General features: G+C 42.8%; 1 protein-coding gene across 1 annotated transcript in view; it reads right to left on the bottom strand.

Annotated features, from left to right (window-relative positions):
- Nucleotides 1–256: 256 nt before the first annotated feature.
- Nucleotides 257–20,059, bottom strand: part of dtl (denticleless E3 ubiquitin protein ligase homolog (Drosophila)) — a 31,093-nt gene continuing 11,290 nt past the window's right edge. The window contains exons 8-15 of the mRNA XM_068045828.1: nucleotides 19,875–19,948; nucleotides 13,506–13,609; nucleotides 12,974–13,078; nucleotides 11,617–11,729; nucleotides 8,028–8,117; nucleotides 7,070–7,184; nucleotides 5,289–6,124; nucleotides 257–1,661 (exon numbers count right to left, since the gene is read on the bottom strand). Of these exons, the coding sequence (XP_067901929.1) occupies nucleotides 1,605–1,661; nucleotides 5,289–6,124; nucleotides 7,070–7,184; nucleotides 8,028–8,117; nucleotides 11,617–11,729; nucleotides 12,974–13,078; nucleotides 13,506–13,609; nucleotides 19,875–19,948 (1,494 nt within the window). The 3' untranslated portion in view covers nucleotides 257–1,604. The remainder of the gene's footprint in view (nucleotides 1,662–5,288; nucleotides 6,125–7,069; nucleotides 7,185–8,027; nucleotides 8,118–11,616; nucleotides 11,730–12,973; nucleotides 13,079–13,505; nucleotides 13,610–19,874; nucleotides 19,949–20,059) is intronic.

Genomic DNA, 20,059 nt, shown 5'->3' with positions numbered 1-20,059 from the left:
TGTTTCATTTAAAGCACTCTTGAATGACCTGCTTTCCAAGAGCTCGGACAGCTGGAACACTGCTCTTCCTCGATCTCCTACACTTCCTGATGCCCAGGTAGTATTATTAGCACTATTAATGCAGTACTGTACCATAAAATGGAGAATGTCCTACATATTTTGGAAGCACAGCATTACTTCAAACTGCAGGGTACAATTTTACCCAAACTTCATGGAGCAAGAGATCAATCAAAATCTTGTACACTGAATATATGCTGCAACTTTAATTTCCAATTTCAAATAAAACTGTTTCTGAAAAGGTGAAACTTTTACATTATACTGAATATTCCAAACAGGGACTGCCTGATAACCAATGATAACGTCAAACAGCAACACTTTACAGCATCAGTAAGTTAACCTTGATATGCAACAGTTAGGAACATAACTTTACTGGATTATTGTACTAATTATCAAACAAAAGTAACATTAGGAAAGGCAGTAGTACACCAGCAATGGTAAAACCCCGTCAATTCATATTGTATCAGTTCTGTACATGTAGAAATCAGAAAGCTAAGAGGATGGGACTGAGGAAGGATATGAACCTTCTACTGCTCAATGTAGATAAACTATTGTTTTTACTTAAGAAATCAATATGCCCCTCTAGTATCATTTTGTTACACATTATCATGATTGCACAGTCTTAAAGACACTGAAGAAATTATTATACATTCCTTGCAACTAAACCCTTTAACTCCATACTCATTTATGTAACAATGAAAAATCTTAATGCATTTTCAAAGTGCAGGCATGATGGTAAAATCCAAATTGTTCCAAGCTCTGAAACTGTTTCCAGGTTTATATCAAAACAAAATCTGATTTAGAAATATGTGGAGCGAAGTTTAAGGAACAATAGGGTCAAAATTAACCAGTAACACGACCAGTTCATATACATAGTTGCAACTCAGTGCCTTTTAGATGGAAAACAACATTTTGAAGGGTAAGTAAAATTATGCTGGAAAATGTTGTTTAAAAATCAGATAAAATTAAAATGGAACCACATCTTTTTACAGGCAAGTAAACAAGGCTAACAGAACAAACTAAATGATTACTTCAGCATTCAAACCATTGATTAATTAAATACAGGAGTTTTGTTCTAGCTTGTAGTCCTTTATTTTCTGTAACTGCTCATTTCCCAATACTGCAAGATGAGCTGGTTTTGGTACAGGTGGCAGCTTTCAATCCTCCTATATACACACATAAAAATACACTGGCCTCTTCTGTACATGAACCAACACTCGAGTCAGAATCCTTGGATCAGTAGTAGGGAGCTGCATTACTAGTACATATTTTTGTCATCATCAGAATTTGAATTGTTACCTCGATAGGTGGAGGATGATTTATTTTGATTGGGGAACAGAGATAAAAGTGAACAAAAGGTTAAAGAAAAATTAAAAATCTATCAACCCAGTTTCATTGGCAAACTAATTGAAACCAGGCACCATCACAGATGGCACTGACAAGAAATAGTACACAATGAAGACAAGTGTTCCATCAAGAGTGTTGCAAGGTCATAATGCAGCATTAATTTAAGTCAATAATTTGTCCATTCTCAGCAGCAAATATGGTCAGTTAGTTGACTTCTGCTGAAAATATGAAGAGATCTTGCGCATTGAAGCTGGAGTCTGTAGAACAAAAAAAACAGTTTGTGAGGTAAACTTTGCCACACAAGTTACAACATCTTCGGATACTAATGTTTGTACATGGAAGGGAAATTAATCAACAAGGGAAATTAATCAATAGGCACAGTGGCGCAGTGGTTAGCATCACAGCCTCACAGCTCCAGCGACCCAGGTTCAGTTCTGGGTACTGCCTGTGCGGAGTTTGCAAGTTCTCCGTGTGACCGCGTTGGTTTCCGCCGGGTGCTCTGGTTTCCTCGCACAGCCAAAGACTTGCAGGTTGATAGGTAAATTGGCCATTGTAAATTGCCCCTAGTGTAGGTAGGTGGCAGGAGAATTGAGGGAAGGTGGAGATGTGGTAGGGAATATGGGATAGTATAAATGGGTGGTTGATGGTCGGCACAGACTCGGTGGGCCGAAGGGCCTGTTTCAGTGCTGTATGACTCCAATCTAATCTAATCTCTAAAACAACCCATTTCACGTTTTAGCTACCAGTTTGAATGGAGAATGCTAGTGGCATCAGCAAATTGATTTGGCTGAGGTAAAGCATGCAAGGGTGTTTACTGGTCAGCAGTCTGTACCAACACACAGCAAGACTGGACAACATTCAGGCTTAGGCTAACTGAGCGGTAACTAACATTTGCAATACACAAGAACTAGTGAATGACAATCCCCAACAAGAGAGTCCAACCATTTCCCCATGACATTCAATGGCACCGCTGAATCCCCCACCTATATCCTGGGGGTCAGCACTGACCAGACACTTAACTGGACCAGCCAAATAAATACTGTGGCGACAAGAGGATGTGGTAGGAATATGGGATTAATGTAGGATTACCGTGGAATCTCCCTGCTCAGCATAGTGGGGAAAGTCTTTGCTCGAGTCGCTCTAAACAGGCTCCAGAAGCTGGCCGAGCGCTTCTACCCTGAGGCACAGTGTGGCTTTCGTGCAGAGAGATCGACCGTTGACATGCTGTTCTCCCTTCGTCAGATACAGGAGAAATGCCGCGAACAACAGATGCCCCTCTACATTGCTTTCATTGATCTCACCAAAGCCTTTGACCTCGTCAGCAGACGTGGTCTCTTCAGACTACTAGAAAAGATTGGATGCCCACCAAAGCTACTAAGTATCATCACCTCATTCCATGACAATATGAAAGGCACAATTCAGCATGGTGGCTCCTCATCAGAGCCCTTTCCTATCCTGAGTGGCGTGAAACAGGGCTGTGTTCTCGCACCCACACTTTTTGGGATTTTCTTCTCCCTACTGCTTTCACATGCGTTCAAGTCTTCTGAAGAAGGAATTTTCCTCCTCACAAGATCAGGGGGCAGGTTGTTCAACCTTGCCCGTCTAAGAGCGAAGTCCAAAGTACGGAAAGTCCTCATCAGGGAACTCCTCTTTGCTGACGATGCTGCTTTAACATCTCACACTGAAGAGTGCCTGCAGAGTCTCATCGACAGGTTTGCGGCTGCCTGCAATGAATTTGGCCTAACCATCAGCCTCAAGAAAACGAACATCATGGGGCAGGACGTCAGAAATGCTCCATCCATCAATATTGGCGACCACGCTCTGGAAGTGGTTCAAGAGTTCACCTACCTAGGCTCAACTATCACCAGTAACCTGTCTCTAGATGCAGAAATCAACAAGCGCATGGGTAAGGCTTCCACTGCTATGTCCAGACTGGCCAAGAGAGTGTGGGAAAATGGCGCACTGACACGGAACACAAAAGTCCGTGTGTATCAAGCCTGTGTCCTCAGTACCTTGCTCTATGGCAGCGTGACCTGGACAACGTACGTCAGCCAAGAGCGATGTCTTAATTCATTCCATCTTCGCTGCCTCCGGAGAATGCTTGGCATCAGGTGGCAGGACCGTATCTCCAACACAGATGTCCTCAAGGTGGCCAACATCCCCAGCTTGGCCATGTGAGCCGCATGGAAGATGGCAGGATCCCCAAAGACACATTGTACAGCGAGCTCGCCACTGGTATCAGACCCATCGGCCGTCCATGTCTCCGCTTTAAAGACGTCTGCAAACGCGACATGAAATCCTGTGACATTGATCACAAGGCGTGGGAGTCAGTTGCCAGCGTTCGCCAGAGCTGGCGGACAGCCATAAAGGCGGGGCTAAAGTGTGGCGAGTCGAAGAGACTCAGCAGTTGGCAGGAAAAAAGACAGAGGCGCAAGGGAAGAGCCAACTGTGTAACAGCCCCGACAATCAAATTTTTCTGCAGCACCTGTGGAAGAGCCTGTCACTCTCGAATTGGCCTTTATAGCCACTCCAGGCGCTGCTCCACATACCACTGACCACCTCCAGGCGCTTACCCATTGTCTCTCGAGATAAGGAGGCCAAAGAAAGTATAAATGGGTGGTTGATGGTTGGCACAGACTCGGTGGGCCGAAGGGCCTGTTTCAGTGCTGTATCTCTAAATAAAGAGCAGGTCAGAGGCTGGGAATTCTGCAGCAAGTAATACACTTCTTGTCTCTTTTCCACCATCTACTAGGCACAAGTCAGGAGTGTGATGGATACTCTCAGTTGCCTCAATAAGTGCAGCTCCAACAATACTCAAGTAGCATGACACCATCCAAGACAAGGCAGCCCACTTGATTGGCACCCCATCCACTGCCTTAAACAAACATTCATTCCCTCCTCCACTGGTGCACCATAGCAGCAGCGTACACCATCTATAAGATGAACTGCAGCAACTCGCTAAGGCTCTCCAAACCCACGAGCTCTACCACCTAGAAGAACAAGGGCAACAGATGCAGGGAATACCACCACCTGCCAGTTCCCCTTCAGGTCTCACACCATCCTGACTTGGAAATAAACTGGCGTTCTTCACCAAAGAGTCAAAATCTGGGAACATCCTCCCCAACAGTTGGTGCACCATCATAGACTGCAGCAGTTAAGGTGACTCACTACCACCATCTCAAGGACAATGAGGAATGGGCAATAAATGCTGGTCTTGCCAGCAATGCCCACATCCCATGAATGAATTTTAAAAAGTCATTGACCTGGGGAGCTTTACTTCATAATGTATGTGTGGTCAGACTAACATGTTGAACTGAAAAAAAAGGAAATCTCAGGGCAGTTCATACACAAGTGAAATAAGGCATTATTCAGCATCTGGTGGATTCTATGAATGCATACCAAAATTCTTCATTAATAATTTCACCTGGGGGAAGAGGACAATGAAATGTAATTTTAAGAAAAAGTCTGAGCTGATTCTCTGAACACATGACTCATCAAAAAACAAAATAGGTGCTTTTTTTAAAAATCAAGGGATATCAATAGGGATTCTAAAACTTAGTGCACAAAATTGAGAGATTAAATCTGTAGAGAGAATTTGGAAAGGAGTATCAGTACAGAGGGTGTGAAATATGGATGAACAATGGAGGAATCCCCATGCAATGTTACGAGATTAAGAGCTTAAAGTAGCAACTGAACAAAGAACACCCCTTTGGAACAAAAGCAATTGGAACTTTTGAAAGTCGATCAAAGCCAAAAGCCTGATTTGAGCATTGGAACCTCTGCAAGTTAAACATGCCTGTATTTATGAAGATTATTTCACAATCACTATTCCGACAGCAGTCCCAATTATAATCTAGTACATAGCATTGAAGTAAATTACTTACTGGCGAGCCTGTTGCTGTCCTTTCTTCCTTTTTCTTTATAGCTGGACTACGTGAGGCTGTAGGACTGTTGGATAATCTCCCCATTCTACTTCCCATTTCAAGTTTCTGTTTGCCCCCCAATTCTGTGAGCCAATTTAGTTTTTGAGGAGAGCCGTTTTCTTTGTCCAGTATCTCAGGTTTCTGTCTGTATTGCAGCTTGCAGGAAGAAGCAGCAGCTTCCAGGCCTGGACTCAGGAAAGGACTTGCCAGAAGGATGTTTTCCCCAGTGGTGCAAGCACAGCTTATCATCCCTTTATCTTCTGTAGATGGGTTTTTCCTCTTCTGCTCCTTCAAGCAGCAGATACCAACTTTACATCTTTTAGAAACGGGACTGACTTCTGCTACAATATGACTGTCTTCATTTTTACTATTGTTCATTATTGACCTACCACTGGTGTCCAGTCTCCTTTTAACTTTCTTCTCTGAAACCTGGATAGTTACAGCTGCCGAGCCATTTTTTGATTGACTTTGTTCAACTGGGCCAAGCACTCTCCTGGGTGAAGTATTGAGGGCATCAGAAAAAGAGATAGGAGTGCTAGGGCTTTTAACCATCCATTCTTTGATTGACATTTTCCCAGAGGCAGAATTTGATGAAGTAGAACTTGTCTGAACTAGCTGACGTGGTCTACAGTTCTTTACTAAGGAACCCTGAGCCACAGAAGTGGGTGTGCTGGAAGCGAGAGGCAGGCCTCCATTGACATTAGGGGCACATGCAGCTTGCTGAGGTGATGGCAGATTGGGACTTTCTATCATTGATGCTTTAGGAGGAGTATTGTGTATTGGCCGAATGACAGCATCTGTTAAAAGCAAGATGTTAAAACTTACTAAGATTCATAAATTTCAAAAGTAATATAGAAACTGCCAGTAAAAATTGCTAATTGATAAATTCTGCAGGCAACTTTGGCATGTTCCAGAGAAAGTATCCTGGAATGCAGCTTAAGTACATAAACATGCTGCAGGTTTGTACAATTTTGTGCAAAGCATCTGCAAAATTTGCCTTCACCGGCACACCAATTCATAAAACTCCAAATTGTTTAAAAAGACTTTATGCAGTTCTATATTCCTATATACTGCTCAGCACAACATGGCAAGTTACAACAACCAGTCCTAACTGCACTTTGATTAGTTCACATAGTTCATTTCTGCTCAGCTGACCATGTCAAGCACTTCCCTCTCCATGGCAAATAGTCATCTCCAGACATTACAATCAAGACTGGAAGATTCAAGTGACAAGCAGCTACAGGACTCAAAACCTCATTTTCATCATCAGGTTGCTCAATAGTCCATGAAGATAGTTAACAGTAGAAAAATTAATATATTAATATATTTCTGAAGTAAAAACGTACAAAAATAGAAAAGTACAACTAGTCAAGACAGCATTTGAAGCAGAAAGACAGGTTAAATATTTTGGGAAAAATGCTTCTGTATTCTGAAGGATCACTGCCAAAATATTAACGTGGTTTTCTCTTTAATGTGCTGAATGACCTGCTGTGTTTTACAAACACCTTCTATTTTTACAAGTTTTGAAAATATTGGTTTTGTTTAGCACCATTTGCCCAAGAAGAAAATTTAGCATCCCGTCAACATTATTTTATTATGTTTAGGGTTGATGAGTTGCATTTTGCAGCTCTGCAGTAATGTAGATATACACACTGATCAAATCATACTATTACCATACACAAGACTACAACCTCCAAAAGGTCATATGCCCCAGACTTTAATAGGTCCAATATCTATTTTACCTTTCTTTAAATGCTTCTTCTGGCATGCAGTTCCCACCAAATCAGACTTTGCCACATCCATTTCTCGATTGAGACGCCAGATTCGAACAGTATTATCATCAGAACAAGTGGCAATCTAAAAGAGATGACAGAGAAATAGAATTAGGACATCAAATCAAAAGCTTGTAGCTTTGTGATGTAGATTTACAGGAGGGGCTTTGTGCAGAAGGTGCTCATTATTTGTGCACCTGAGAGCTTTACTGTAAATAATCTATCTTCATGTTGTTAGACATTTTTAGAAAGTAAATCCTTTCCAGTCTTTGGTTTTTTTTTAACTAACAATAAGCCCATCTCTAATAAAGCAAAATTATAGAATGGTTGCCCAAGATAATTATATTTCCTTAAAGGCCAGATTAAAGATGCATCTACAAGACTTGCCACCTCCAGACATGATTCAAATACTGTTTGGAGTTTCCTCCAATCATGCACATTAAGATTCTTATTTTGGAGTGGTAAGGATTAGCTAATCAGTGTACAACAGCAGCATAACTTTAGTGAAATTTAGCAGAATCAGTTTGCTTCGTAACCACCCCCTACTGGCTCAATCACCGCGTAACTGTGTTGTAAAGTCAAACAACAAACAGGGCCAATGTGAAGTTATGTATTTAAAAAATAATTTGTTACACAGTTAACAGAAACAGAGGTTCAATTTTCAAAAAAAATGTTTCATGATGATGATTTAGCTGAAAATTGTTGCCCCGATTGCTTCAGTTAAGCAGAATATCCTCGGGCAAGATCCTGAGAAGTACAGCCGAATAACCAGCTGTTTTTTTCATAAGGACAATTGGTCAGCATCAGCATAGTGAAAGATTTCACTTGACAACCTGGAACAAACAAATAGTTTTTATTCTATAATCAAATTGACAATGATCTCCCCTTTAAATACCACCTGGAAGAGATCACAAAGACACACACTGACCTTTGAGAAGTCTGAAGGGCACCAGGTCACACAGGTCACCTCTTGGGAGTGCCCCTGGAGCACTGTTGGAGGATGAAGAGGATCAGAGACCTGAAATAATGAGAACTGGGATTAAATTGATTTGCATTAAAGCTAGATAATTTAACAACCCAAACATCATCTGCTGCGCTATATGTTTAACTCGATTAGGTCTCATTGATGCAATTATGAATCCTAGTATTCAGGTGAGAGAAAGTCACAAGTGGGAAAAGTTCCAATGATAATGCTGCAATTCAGACTCAAATTATTATTGTGACCTTGTCATGAGCATTCAGTCACTGTAACTAAATAATGCAGCACTACAACCCTTTGACACAAGTCTAGATTGGAATGCTGTCAAACACTCCAGAGCAGTTTGGGATCATGGGGCAGTTCTTGACACATCAGTGTCGCCTAGATTTTAGTGATAAGATGACAGCAAATGGCAACTCTCAGCTCAAACATCCCTCATCTTATGAGAATAGGCTCATGTGGTCAGCGTGTCTCATGCAAGTTTACCCACTTGCAATAGATGGTGAAAAGATATGATTAGCAGGGCGTCTTGAAACTATCCTACCCATCAGCAAAGGAGATTACAGGGCAGTTTGGAACTGATCTTTTGTGGAGAAAAAGTTCCCTGCTCCCCCAATCTACTCGAGAACTGCACAACTCACTAGAAGCAGTTGTGACAAGTTCCTCATTTGCAATATCTCCTCTTCCTTTCCTGAAAGTGATGATTCATGCTGTGGTGTAATTCAATAGACAGCCCGATGAAACCTTCACTGTGACGCAAAATAGTAAGGTTACTTATTTAATCATGAAAGACATCACAACCGAGCTCAATCCTGTTCTCACTGAACGCATATGGTTAACTTTCCAGCAGAAGTCACTGGCTAGTGTACAAGAGCAGCAACTTTAGCTGATTTTTCTACATCTCGTACCCAAATGCTGAGGCCAGCTGCAGCAATCCACTGCTGCCCCAAGTTAGGATTGGCTAAAACATAGAAACTGGGTGCTTCCTGGTTCATACGGTTCAGTTTCTCACCTCAGAGTGCACTAACCATTGAACTATTAGAGGAGCACTGAAGGTGCTGATTAAATGGACTCCTGCACAGCACAGAACAGAAGCTGTCATTTCAACATGGCGTCACATTGTCCAAGATTGAAATCCAAGGCCTCCTGCCTTGGGCGCTATGGCATTGGAAGGATGAATGAGAATGGACCAAGAATGCTTGGGTTGTGTACCTATCATAACCACTGCATCACCAACTCGCTCTTTCACAATAAACCCTGTCACCAGGTTTCTTGGAGGCACCCAAGATCACGTTGTTGGCACCAGCTGGACCTCATCGTCACAAGGCGAGCATCTTTAAAACAGTGTTCAAACCACACGCAGCTTCCACAGTGCGGACTGCGACACCGACCACTCCCTGGTGTGCAGCAAGGTTAGACTCAAACCAAAGAAGCTGCATCACTCCAAGCAGAAGGGCCACCCGCGCATCAACACGAGCAGAATTTCTTATCCACAGCTGTTACAAAAATTTCTAAATTCACTTGTAAAAACCCTTCAAAACACTCCCACAGGGGATGCAGAGACCAAGTGGGCCCACATCAGAGATGCCATCTATGAGTCAGCTATGACAACCTATGGCAAACACGTGAAGCGGAATGCAGACTGGTTTCAATCTCACTTTCAAGAGCTGGAACCTGTCATAGCCGCTAGCGCATTGCACTGCTGAACTACAAGAAAGCCCTCAGCGAGTTAACATCCGTAGCACTTAAAGTAGCCAGAAGCGCTGCACAAAGAACAGCCAGGTGCTGCGCAAATGACTACTGGCAACACCTATGCAGTCATATTCAGCTGGCCTCAGACACCGGAAACATCAGAGGAATGTATGATGGCATTAAGAGAGCTTTTGGGCCAACCATCAAGAAGATCGCCCCCCTCAAATCTAAATCAGGGGACACAATCACTGACCAACGCAAGCAAATGGACCGCTGGGTTGAGCACTACCTAGAACTGTACTCCAGGGATAATGTTGTCACTGAGACTGCCCTCAATGCAGCCCAGTCTCTACCAGTCATGGATGAGCTGGACGTACAGCCAATAAAATCGGAACTCAGTAATGCCACTAATTCTCTAGCCAGCGGAAAACCCCTGGGAAGGACGGCATTACCCCTGAAATAATTAAGAGTGCTAAGCCTGCTATACTCTCAGCACTCTACAAACTGCTTTGCCTGTGCTGGGATGAGGGAGCAGAAATTAATTTTACGCTTTACAGCTATGGGGACATTGTTGAAAATGAAAACAGTATCAATTTAAAAGACTCGCTCTTCTGAAACAGGCAACTTTGAGCTGGAAGAAATCGTTACAAATGAGTTAAACCGAAAAATCTCTCTCTTCCTTTTCTCAGTCTTTCGAAGAACAGTCACAGAAAAATTCCTAACCTCCTACAACAGTTCTGCAGGCTTTCAATTTCCCGATGATGAGTCACCCTACATTTCAGCACTGCGCAGATGTTACAGTTAATAGATTGGCTGCTACAATGAATCAAACATGAAAAATCTACCAAGAAAAAAGATGCAGTGTTACAGGGAGTGTGTGTTGGGTAAAATATATATTTAGTGAGACACTGAAACAACTTAAAGAAAGACCCTGACATTGAACTTAGGCTATACTAGGATTTAGCAATGTACTAATATTTAAACACTGAAACCAAACATTTAGTTTAGATCCTGAACTAAAGGCAACACAGCCCAGGCTAATGCAGAAGAATAATGGAGAGAAATTCATTCGCATTGCACTGCTTCTAGTGATATCATCAATGAAGAATGCCGTGCAGGTAATGGCCCATGGTGCTGCCTGACCCTGGAGAATTGACGTAGTTTCTCCCTAATGAGCTTGGTCACAAGTGACATTGTAATAATCCACCCAATTCAGGCACATTCTTACAAAATGTTCCTAGTCAAGAGTTTTGGTCTATGCAGTTAGTTAATCTGATTACTGCCAGAGTGACAGCAGGGACACTATAATGCAAATCAGTATCCCCTAGGTTTAGGAGGGGGAGGGAGCAGGTGAACGACAAGTTTCCCATTCTTCCTGACGATTCAGTAATTCCTGCTGGAAATTAATATGTGCATGTGCATTGGGTGACGACAGGACAGTTGTGAAAATGATACCCCTGCTTCCTTCCACCTTCCTTGCAACTGGGTGAATAACTTGCTAACAAGCATCACACATGAAGAATATGTATTTAGATATAGCGGGAGCTCTATCAAACCATATGGCAGCATGAATTGGCACATTTAGGAAAGCAGAAAATTGAAGAGGCAAAAAACTGCTAGCTTGTAGATTATAGTAACTCAACGTAATTCATTTACTTTCAGCACAACTGTACCACGGTTGAGAAAGGGGGAAGAGGGGAAGCTTTTTAATGTGACATTGGATTGTAATAACTCAAGTTCCTGCTTGGCCTGAAGTGCTCTTCGATGCAGATTGAAGAGTATAGAATTATAAGCACTTTGGCTTGTTGCACCTGCTTCCACTTCTGACTGCACAGCAGTTACTCACCTTCCAGATATAGGCATTATGGTCAGTGGACCCACTGAGGAGGAATTGATCATCCAAACTAAGATTGGCCTTAATATAGAAGGTGGAGTTCTGGTGCCCACTGAATGTTGCCACTATATAAAACACAAAAGAGCAATCAGTAAAAGGAGGACAAAGAAATTTCATGAATTAGGATATAACCTGTTTTGGTGCAACTTAGTGCCAGACTTTAGGTCTTAAATTGTTGGAAATTTTAAAAACATGCAGAATAGTTCAAGACGATCAAAAATTATAATGCGAATCATTTCTTTACTTATATTTCCCACTAGTTCACATTCTTTCTCAATAACATACAGTCTCTAATTGTTGCCTTGACTGTGACCCTGAACTTGGTAAATGGAACAAGTCATATTCAGGCTAAACCAAGATGTCAATGGAAGTGGAGTCAAAATTAGACATTTGGGGAAAGTACAGTGCATTTCGGCTCATTGAGCTGTGTCCATATTTCCTTACAGAGTTATGTTCTAATCTCATGCAGTGTGATAAAAGCAAATTAAGCATTTCACAGGGAATGTGGCATCCAAAAATAGAATTTCTTCACTTTGGGGAGGATCTTGCAAACTTTAATGCAGTCAGCTACAGACGTGGAAAAAATCTCCAATTCATTCCCTCAACCAGCTGAAGAAAGGGGCAACATAAATACAAGTTCTTTTCTCTGTATTCATGGTACAACACATTTTGATGTGTGGCAGTTTTACTTTGCATCAACTCTGTGTTGACTGCAGTGCAAATCCTGAGTTGTGCCCAAACTGAGTTGAGCGCATTAGAGCGAGACCTGCTGAAGGAAAGTCTCAACTCGCCTTTATTCCGGACTCATTCTGGACCTGGACTTAACTTCTAAACTTTGCACCAACACTAGTTGTAGTTTAAATACTGCCTCTGTGTTACTCATCAGAAATTTTAAGCAAGGCCTACATGTGGGGTTGTGGACATATAAAGAACACAAGAACATAGGAAATAGGACCAGGAGTAGGCCATTCAGCTCTTCGAGCCCACTCTGCCATTCAATGAGATCATGGCTGATCTACTTCAACACCATTTTCTGGCAGTATCCCCATATCTCTTGATGTTTTAAATATCATAATAGCATCTATAAAGCACCTTTCATATCAAAAAGGTCTCAAAACACTTTACCCAATTACTTTTTAAAAACGTAGACAAGTTGGAAACATGAAAGGATGCTGATATAGATGTTATATGAAAAAAACTAATTCACTTTTTAAAAAGATGAAAGAAAAATGATTGTCATGAAATAAATTAAAATGCTCTTCTCCTCCCCATTACCGCAAACATAATTGACAGTCCACCCCTTACTCACCTGGTACAGTTTTCAGGCCAGTCATATTAAACATGTAAATGTTATCATCAGTGCAGTTTGCAAAAATATTGGAGCCTTTTGAGTCCAAGACAAGATTGGAGTATCCTACAAAGTGAAAGAATTGAAATTCCCTAATTATTTTAGGGTTTGGTTAAAATTCAAATTATACACAGCTAAAAACTAACTGTACTACAACTGAATCACCTAATGCTTACACACAAGGGCCTAGCCCAAAACAAATCTGTTAGGCCTCAGAAACAAAGATAAACTGCAGTTAAGGTCCGCTATACTTTTACATTCAGACTAGGACATAACTGTTATAAATATTCAGTGGCTCATGGCATTAAGAACTTCAGTATTTTACTTCCTGCTACTGCTATTTGAATGATGACACCTGGTCAGAGTAGGTCACGCACTATTTCCTCTGCTTCTTCACGGGAATAATGTTGCATTCAATAGCAGATTCCTAACCACATATCAGTGAATCCTCACCCATCTCCCAAAGCTGAACTGACAATAAAAGAATATATACCTCGCTTCCGTGCACTGGTTCCTGGATAAGGGAAGGACTGGACTGGCACAGGATCTTGGTGATGAATGGTGTAGTTCTTTCTCAAATCCCACACTTTGATGACACTGGAAAATAAATAGAACCCGTTTTTACTCATGTGACCGACATTGACTAAATGCTCTAAATAACGGTCAGCCTTGGCTTAGTGATGGCACCTTTGTCGGAGTCAAAAAGCCATGGGTACGACTCCCACTCCAGGAACTTCATCACATAGTCCAGATGTGCTTCAGTGCAGGACTGAGGGTGCTGTCCTTTGAATGAGATGTTAAACTAATATCCTTACAGATGCTGTGACACTATCTAAAGAACAAGGGAGTTCTTTTTTTATTATTCATTCATGCGATGTGGGCGTCGCTGGCCAGGCCAGCATTTATTGCCCATCCCTAATTGCCCTCGAGAAGGTTGTTGCGAGCTGCCTTCTTGAACCACTCCAGTCCTTGGGGTGTAGGTACACCCACAGTGCTGTTAGGAAGGGAGTTCCAGGGTTTTGACCCAGCGACAGTGAAGGAACGGCGATATAGTTCCAAGTCAGGATGGTGTGTGGCTGAGGGGAACTTGTAGGTGGTGATGTTCTCATGCATCTGCTGTCCTTGTCCTTCTAGGTGGTAGAGGTCACGGGTTTGGAAGGTGCTGTCGAAGGAGGCTTGGTGCATTGCTACAGAGCATCTTGTAGACGGTACACACTGCTACCACTGTGCGTGGGTGGTGGGAGCGAGTGAATGTTTGTGGATGGGGTGCCAATCAAGCGGGCTGCTTTGTCCTGGATGGTGTTAAGCTTCCTGAGTGTTGTTGGGAGCTGCACCCATCCGGGCAAGTGGAGAGTATTCCATCACAAGTGGAGAGTATTCCATCACAAGTGGTCAGTATCCCAGCCTAAAATTTATCCCTCAATCAACACTATTAAAGCAGATACAAAAGCAAAATATTGTGGACGCTGGAAATCTGAAGTAAAAACAGAAAATACTGGAAATACTCAGTAGGTCAGGCAGCATCCGTGGAGACGGAAACAAAGTTCCCATACCACTAAAACAGATGGTCTGATCATTGATCTAATTGCTGTTCAGATTTAACCCTACTAAGCAGAGATATCATGCCATCTCTGCACCACACACTCAGACCCTCCTCACCCCTCCAAACGCACACAGCTATGTGGAAGTAACCCCTCCTCGGTCCCAACCCCGGTCCACATTTTAGAAACATAGAAAAATAGGAACGGGAGTAGGCCATTTGGCCTTCAAGCCTGCACCGCCATTCAATACGATCATGGCTGATCATCCAAACTCAGTATCCTGTTCCCGCTTTCCCCCCGTAACCCTTGATCCCTTTAGCCCCAAGAACTATATCTAATTCTTTCTTGAATATATTTAATGATTTGGCCTCAACTGCTTTCTGTGGTTGAGAATTCCACAGGTTCACCACGCTCTGGGTGAAGAAATCCTTCCTCATCTCAGTCCTAAATGGCTTACCCCTTATCCTTAGACTGTGACCCTTGCTCCTGGAGTTCCCCCACCATTGGGAACATCCTTCCTGCATCTAGTCTGTCCAGTCCTGTTAGAATTTTGTTGGTTTCTATGAGATCCCCTCTCATTCTTCTAAACTCTAGCGAATACAAGCCTAATCGACCCAATCTCTCTTCATACGTCAGTCCTGCCATCCCAGGAATCAATCTGGTGAACCTTCACTGCACTCCCTCCATAGCAAGAACATCTTTCCTCAGATAAGGAGATCAAAACTGCACACAGCACTCCAGATCTGGTCTCACCAAGGCCTTGTATAATTGCAGCAAGACATCCTTGCTCCTGTACTCGAATCCTCTCGCTATGAAGGCCAACATGCCATTTGCCTTCTTAACTGCCTGCTGCACCTGCATGCTTACTTTCAATGACTGATGCACAAGGACACACCTCGCTGCACCTCCCCCTTTCCCAATCTATCGCCGTTCAGATAATAATTTGCTTTTGCCACCAAAGTGGACAACCTCACATTTATCCGCATTATACTGCATCTGCCATGTATTTGCCCACTCACGCAACCTGTCCAAATCACACTGGAGCTTCTCTGCATCCTCCTCACAGCTCACACTCCCACCCAACTTTGTGTCATCTGCAAACATTTAATTCCCTCATCTAAACCATTAATATATATTGTAAATAGCTGGGGTCCTAGCACTGATCCCTGCAGTACCCCACTAGTCACTGCCTGCCACTCAGAAAAAGACCCGTTTATTCCTACTCTTTGTTTCCTGTCTGCCAACCAGTTCTCTATCCAAGTCAGTACCTTACCCCCAATTCTATGCGCTTTAATTTTGCATGCTAATCTCTTATGTGGGACCTTATCGAAAGCCTTCTGAAAGTCCAAATACACCACATCCACTGGTTCTCCCTTATCTATTCTACTTGTTACATCCTCAAAAAAATTCCAGTAGATTTGTCAAGCATGATTTCCCTTTCATAAATCCATGTTGACTTTGTCCGATCCTGTCATTGTTTTCCAAGTGCCCTGCTATTACATCTTTTATAATGGACTCTAGCGTTTTCCCCACATGTTAGGCTAACTGGTCTATAATTCCCTGTTTTCTCTCTACCTCCTTTTTTAAATAGTGGGGTTAACATTAGCTACCCTCCAATCCATTGGAACTGTTCCAGAGTCTATAGAATTTTGAAAAATGACCAGCAAAACATCTACTATTTCTAGGGCCATTTCCTTAAGTACTCTGGGATGTAGGTTATCAGGCCCTGGGGATTTATCGGCCTTCAATCCCATCAATTTCCCCAACACAATTTCCCTACTAATACTGATTTCATACAGTTCCTCCTTCTCACTAGACCATATGTTCCCCAACATTTCTGGGAGGTGATTTGTGTCCTCCTTTGTGAAGACAGAACCAAAGTATCTATTTAATTAGTCTGCCATTTCTTTGTTCCCCGTTATAAATTCCCCCGTTTCTGACTAAGGGACCCACATTTGTCTTCACTGATCTTTTTCTCCACGTATCTACAGAAGCTTTCACAGTCAGTTTTTATGTTCTCTGCAAGTTTACTTTCATACTCCATTTTCTCCTTCTTAATCAATCCCTTTGTCCTCCTTTGCTGAATTCTAAACTGCTCCCAATCCTCAGGTTTGCCGCTTGCTCTGGCCATTTTATATTTCTCCTCCTTGGATCTAATACTATACCTAATTTCTTTTGAAAGCCACAGTTGAGCCACCCTTGCGCCAGACAGGAATGAACAATTGTTGTTATTCATCTATGTGCTCTTTAAATGCTAGCCATTGCCTATCCACTGAACCCTTTAAGTAAAGTTCCCCAATCTATCATAGCCAACTCCGCCTCATACCTTCATAGTTTCCTTTATTTAGATTCAGAACCCTAGTCTTGGAATCAACTCTCTCACTCTCCATTTTAATGAAGAATTCTATCATGTTATGGTCGCTCTTCCCCAAGGAACCCCGCACAACAAGATTGTTAACTAATCCTTTCTCATTACACAATACCCAATTGGTCCAAAACAACCATCACGTATTCACTCCAGGAATTCCTCCTCTGCAGTATTATTGCTAATTTGGTTTGCCCAATCTGTATGTAGATTAAAATCACCCATAATTACAGTTGCACCCTTATTGCATGCATCTCTAATTTCCTGTTTAATGCCATCCTCTACATCACTGCTGCTATTTGGGGGTCAAAATATAACCCCCACCAACGTTTTCTGCCCCTTGGTGTTTCTTAGTTCCACACATGCAGATTCCACATCAGGATTCTCTGAGCTAATATCTTTCCTCACCATTGTATTGATTTCTTCTTTTATTAACAACGCTACTGCACCTCCTTTCCCTTTTTACCTGTCCTTCCTAAATATTGAATACCCCTGGATATTCAGTTCCCATCCTTGGTGACCCTGCAGCTATGTCTCTGTAATTGCAACTATATCGTATCCATTTACATCAATTTGCGCGGTTAATTCGCCTACCTTATTGCGAACACTCTGTGCATTGAGACACAATGCCTTTAGGCTTGCCTCTTTAACATTCTTAGTCATCTTAGCATTATTTCGCACTATGGCCTTATTTGTTTCTTGCCCTTGATTTCCATGCCTTCCACTTTTACCTTTTTGTTTCCTGTCTTTCGTTTCTATCCTTGTTTCCTCCTCCTCAGTCTCCCCGCTCAGGTTCCCATCTCCCTGCCATTCTAGTTTAAATCCTCCCCAACAGCACTAGCAAACGCCCCTGTGAGGACATTGGTTCTGACACTGCCTGGGTGTAACCCATCCCACTTGTACAGGTCCCACCTTCCCCAGAACCGGTCCCAATATCCCAGGAATCTAAATCCCTCCCTTCTGCACCATTTCGCCAGCTACGCATTCATCTGCCCTATTCTCCTGTTCCTATACTCACTAACACAGGAAGTAATCCTGAGATTACTACCTTTGAGGTCCTGCTTTTTAATTGAGCTCTCAACTCATTAAATTCATCTTGCATGACCTCATCCCTTTTTCTACCTCACGACCACTGGCTGTTCACCCTCCCCCTTCAGAATGTCTTGCAGCTGCTCCAAAGCATCCTTAAACCTAGCATCAGGGAGGCAACATACCATCCTGGAGTCTCGTTTGTGGCCAAAGAAACGCCTGTCTGTTCCCCTTACAATTGAATCTCCCAGTCTTTCTCCCCCACTGCTGTGCAGCAGAGCCATCCGCGGTGCCACAAACTTGGCTGTTGCTGCTTTCCCCTGGGAGGGAATCCCTCCCCAACAGTATCCAAAGCGGTATATTTGTTTGAGAGGGGGATGGCCACAGGGGACTCCTGCACTACCTGCCTGCGCCTACTACTCCGCCTGACAATCACCCATCCCTTTTCTGCCTGTGCAGCCATTACCTGCAGTGTGAACACCTTGCTAAACGTGCTATTCACGACATCCTCAGCATTGCGGATGCTCCACAGTGAATCCACCCGCAGGTCCAGCTCCGTAATGCGGGTAGCCAGTAGCTGCAAATGGATACACTTCCTGCACACATGGCCGTCAGGGACACTGGAAGCATCCCTAATTTCCCACATAGCGCAGAAGGAGCATAACATGGGTACGAGCTCTCCTGCCATGACTTACCTTTAGATTTCTTAGTTACTCCCTATAAAAAATACTAATTACAGTAGGGGCCTTGTTCTACTCCAAACTCTGCCCACTACAATCTAAAGTTCTTAATAAATTACACTAATTAAAAAAAACACTTTAGTAGTATTCACCTTATCACTTTATACGGTAGGTTTTGAGGTTTTTTTCCCCCCCAAAAAAGTTCCCCTTTTTTAAAGCTATTTAAATGCACTAACAGCTATTACTTACCCAACCAATCACCTTGCAGATTTCCCGTGATGTCACTAAGTTTTTTTTGTACCACTGGACCAAGCAGAAATATAGTGGATGACCCCTCCCCACTGAACAGTACAGAAGATGTTTGGAGCCAACCTTCTCCCCATACCACACCGGGCACACTTTTGATCAAGGTCTACACACCCAAGCTAAGCACCCCTCCACATGCCCCATACCAACCGTTACTAAGGTGATCAGTGTCCCCCCCAACCCACCCCAGCATCAGCCCCTCACTTGTGCACATCTCACCTCACGCTCCCACTGAGCACCATTTAGCTGACTGGAATCATCTCTTGAAAATTCTTTTACCCATCCTCCTCTCATACGTTTCTCTCTTCTTCTCTTTGCTAGTCTCTGCTTCCATTCATCCCCTTTCTTGGTCCAATTCTTTACTTCCTACTCTCGTACCCTGTTTGACCTGAAATCTGAATTTTCCCTCAACAACCCGTGGATACCACAGGAGGTTAACTACTCTATTAAGAAAATACATGGAGGAGGAGAGTAATAAGGCCACCACCCTCCTCAGGTTTTTAACTGTAACTCTCACTTTCTAGTAAAGCTTTAACCTTAATTTTGAATCATCATAATGAATGGGAGGAGATTGAAGCAGTGGCCAGCAGAATAAATATTTCATGAATCTGAGAGGGGAAGAGAGCAAGAGAGAACAAGGGATGGGGGGGGGGGGGGGGGGGGAAAGAGCAGAAGAAAGAGCCGGAAAGGTGGGCGAGTGTGCAGGGGGCTGGCTGGGGAACACGCGTGACAGAAAGCAAAGCGAAAGAGTACAAAGAAAAGATTGAGAAAGAAGGAGATCATGGCTTACTACAAAGCTGAAAGAAATTTATTTTATTTTAGAAAAAGTTAAGTGCGGCAAGGCAGAATGAGAACTCATCTGAATAAGAGTGTAACTTTAGAAATTGTTATTTCACTCAGTTGACCACACAGCTCTCAATCCCATTCCAAGTTCCACTTACCCATCCACTGCTCCTGCAGAGATCAAAGTGTTCTCATCTCGAAAAATCACCACCGTTACACTCTGCTGAAAATCCTGTGCAGAAAAAGAGACACAACTCAGCATATGCAACAATCCTGACCATTATCAGGACACTGGAAGCCCAGCCACTGAAGCAGCAGTGATCCGAGCACCACTACAGAGAAT

The sequence above is a fragment of the Heterodontus francisci genome, chromosome 13 (assembly GCF_036365525.1).
Source record: "Heterodontus francisci isolate sHetFra1 chromosome 13, sHetFra1.hap1, whole genome shotgun sequence".
Taxonomy (NCBI): domain Eukaryota; kingdom Metazoa; phylum Chordata; class Chondrichthyes; order Heterodontiformes; family Heterodontidae; genus Heterodontus; species Heterodontus francisci.
Note: the sequence above shows the minus strand (reverse complement) of the source record. Positions and strands in the feature narration are given on the sequence as shown.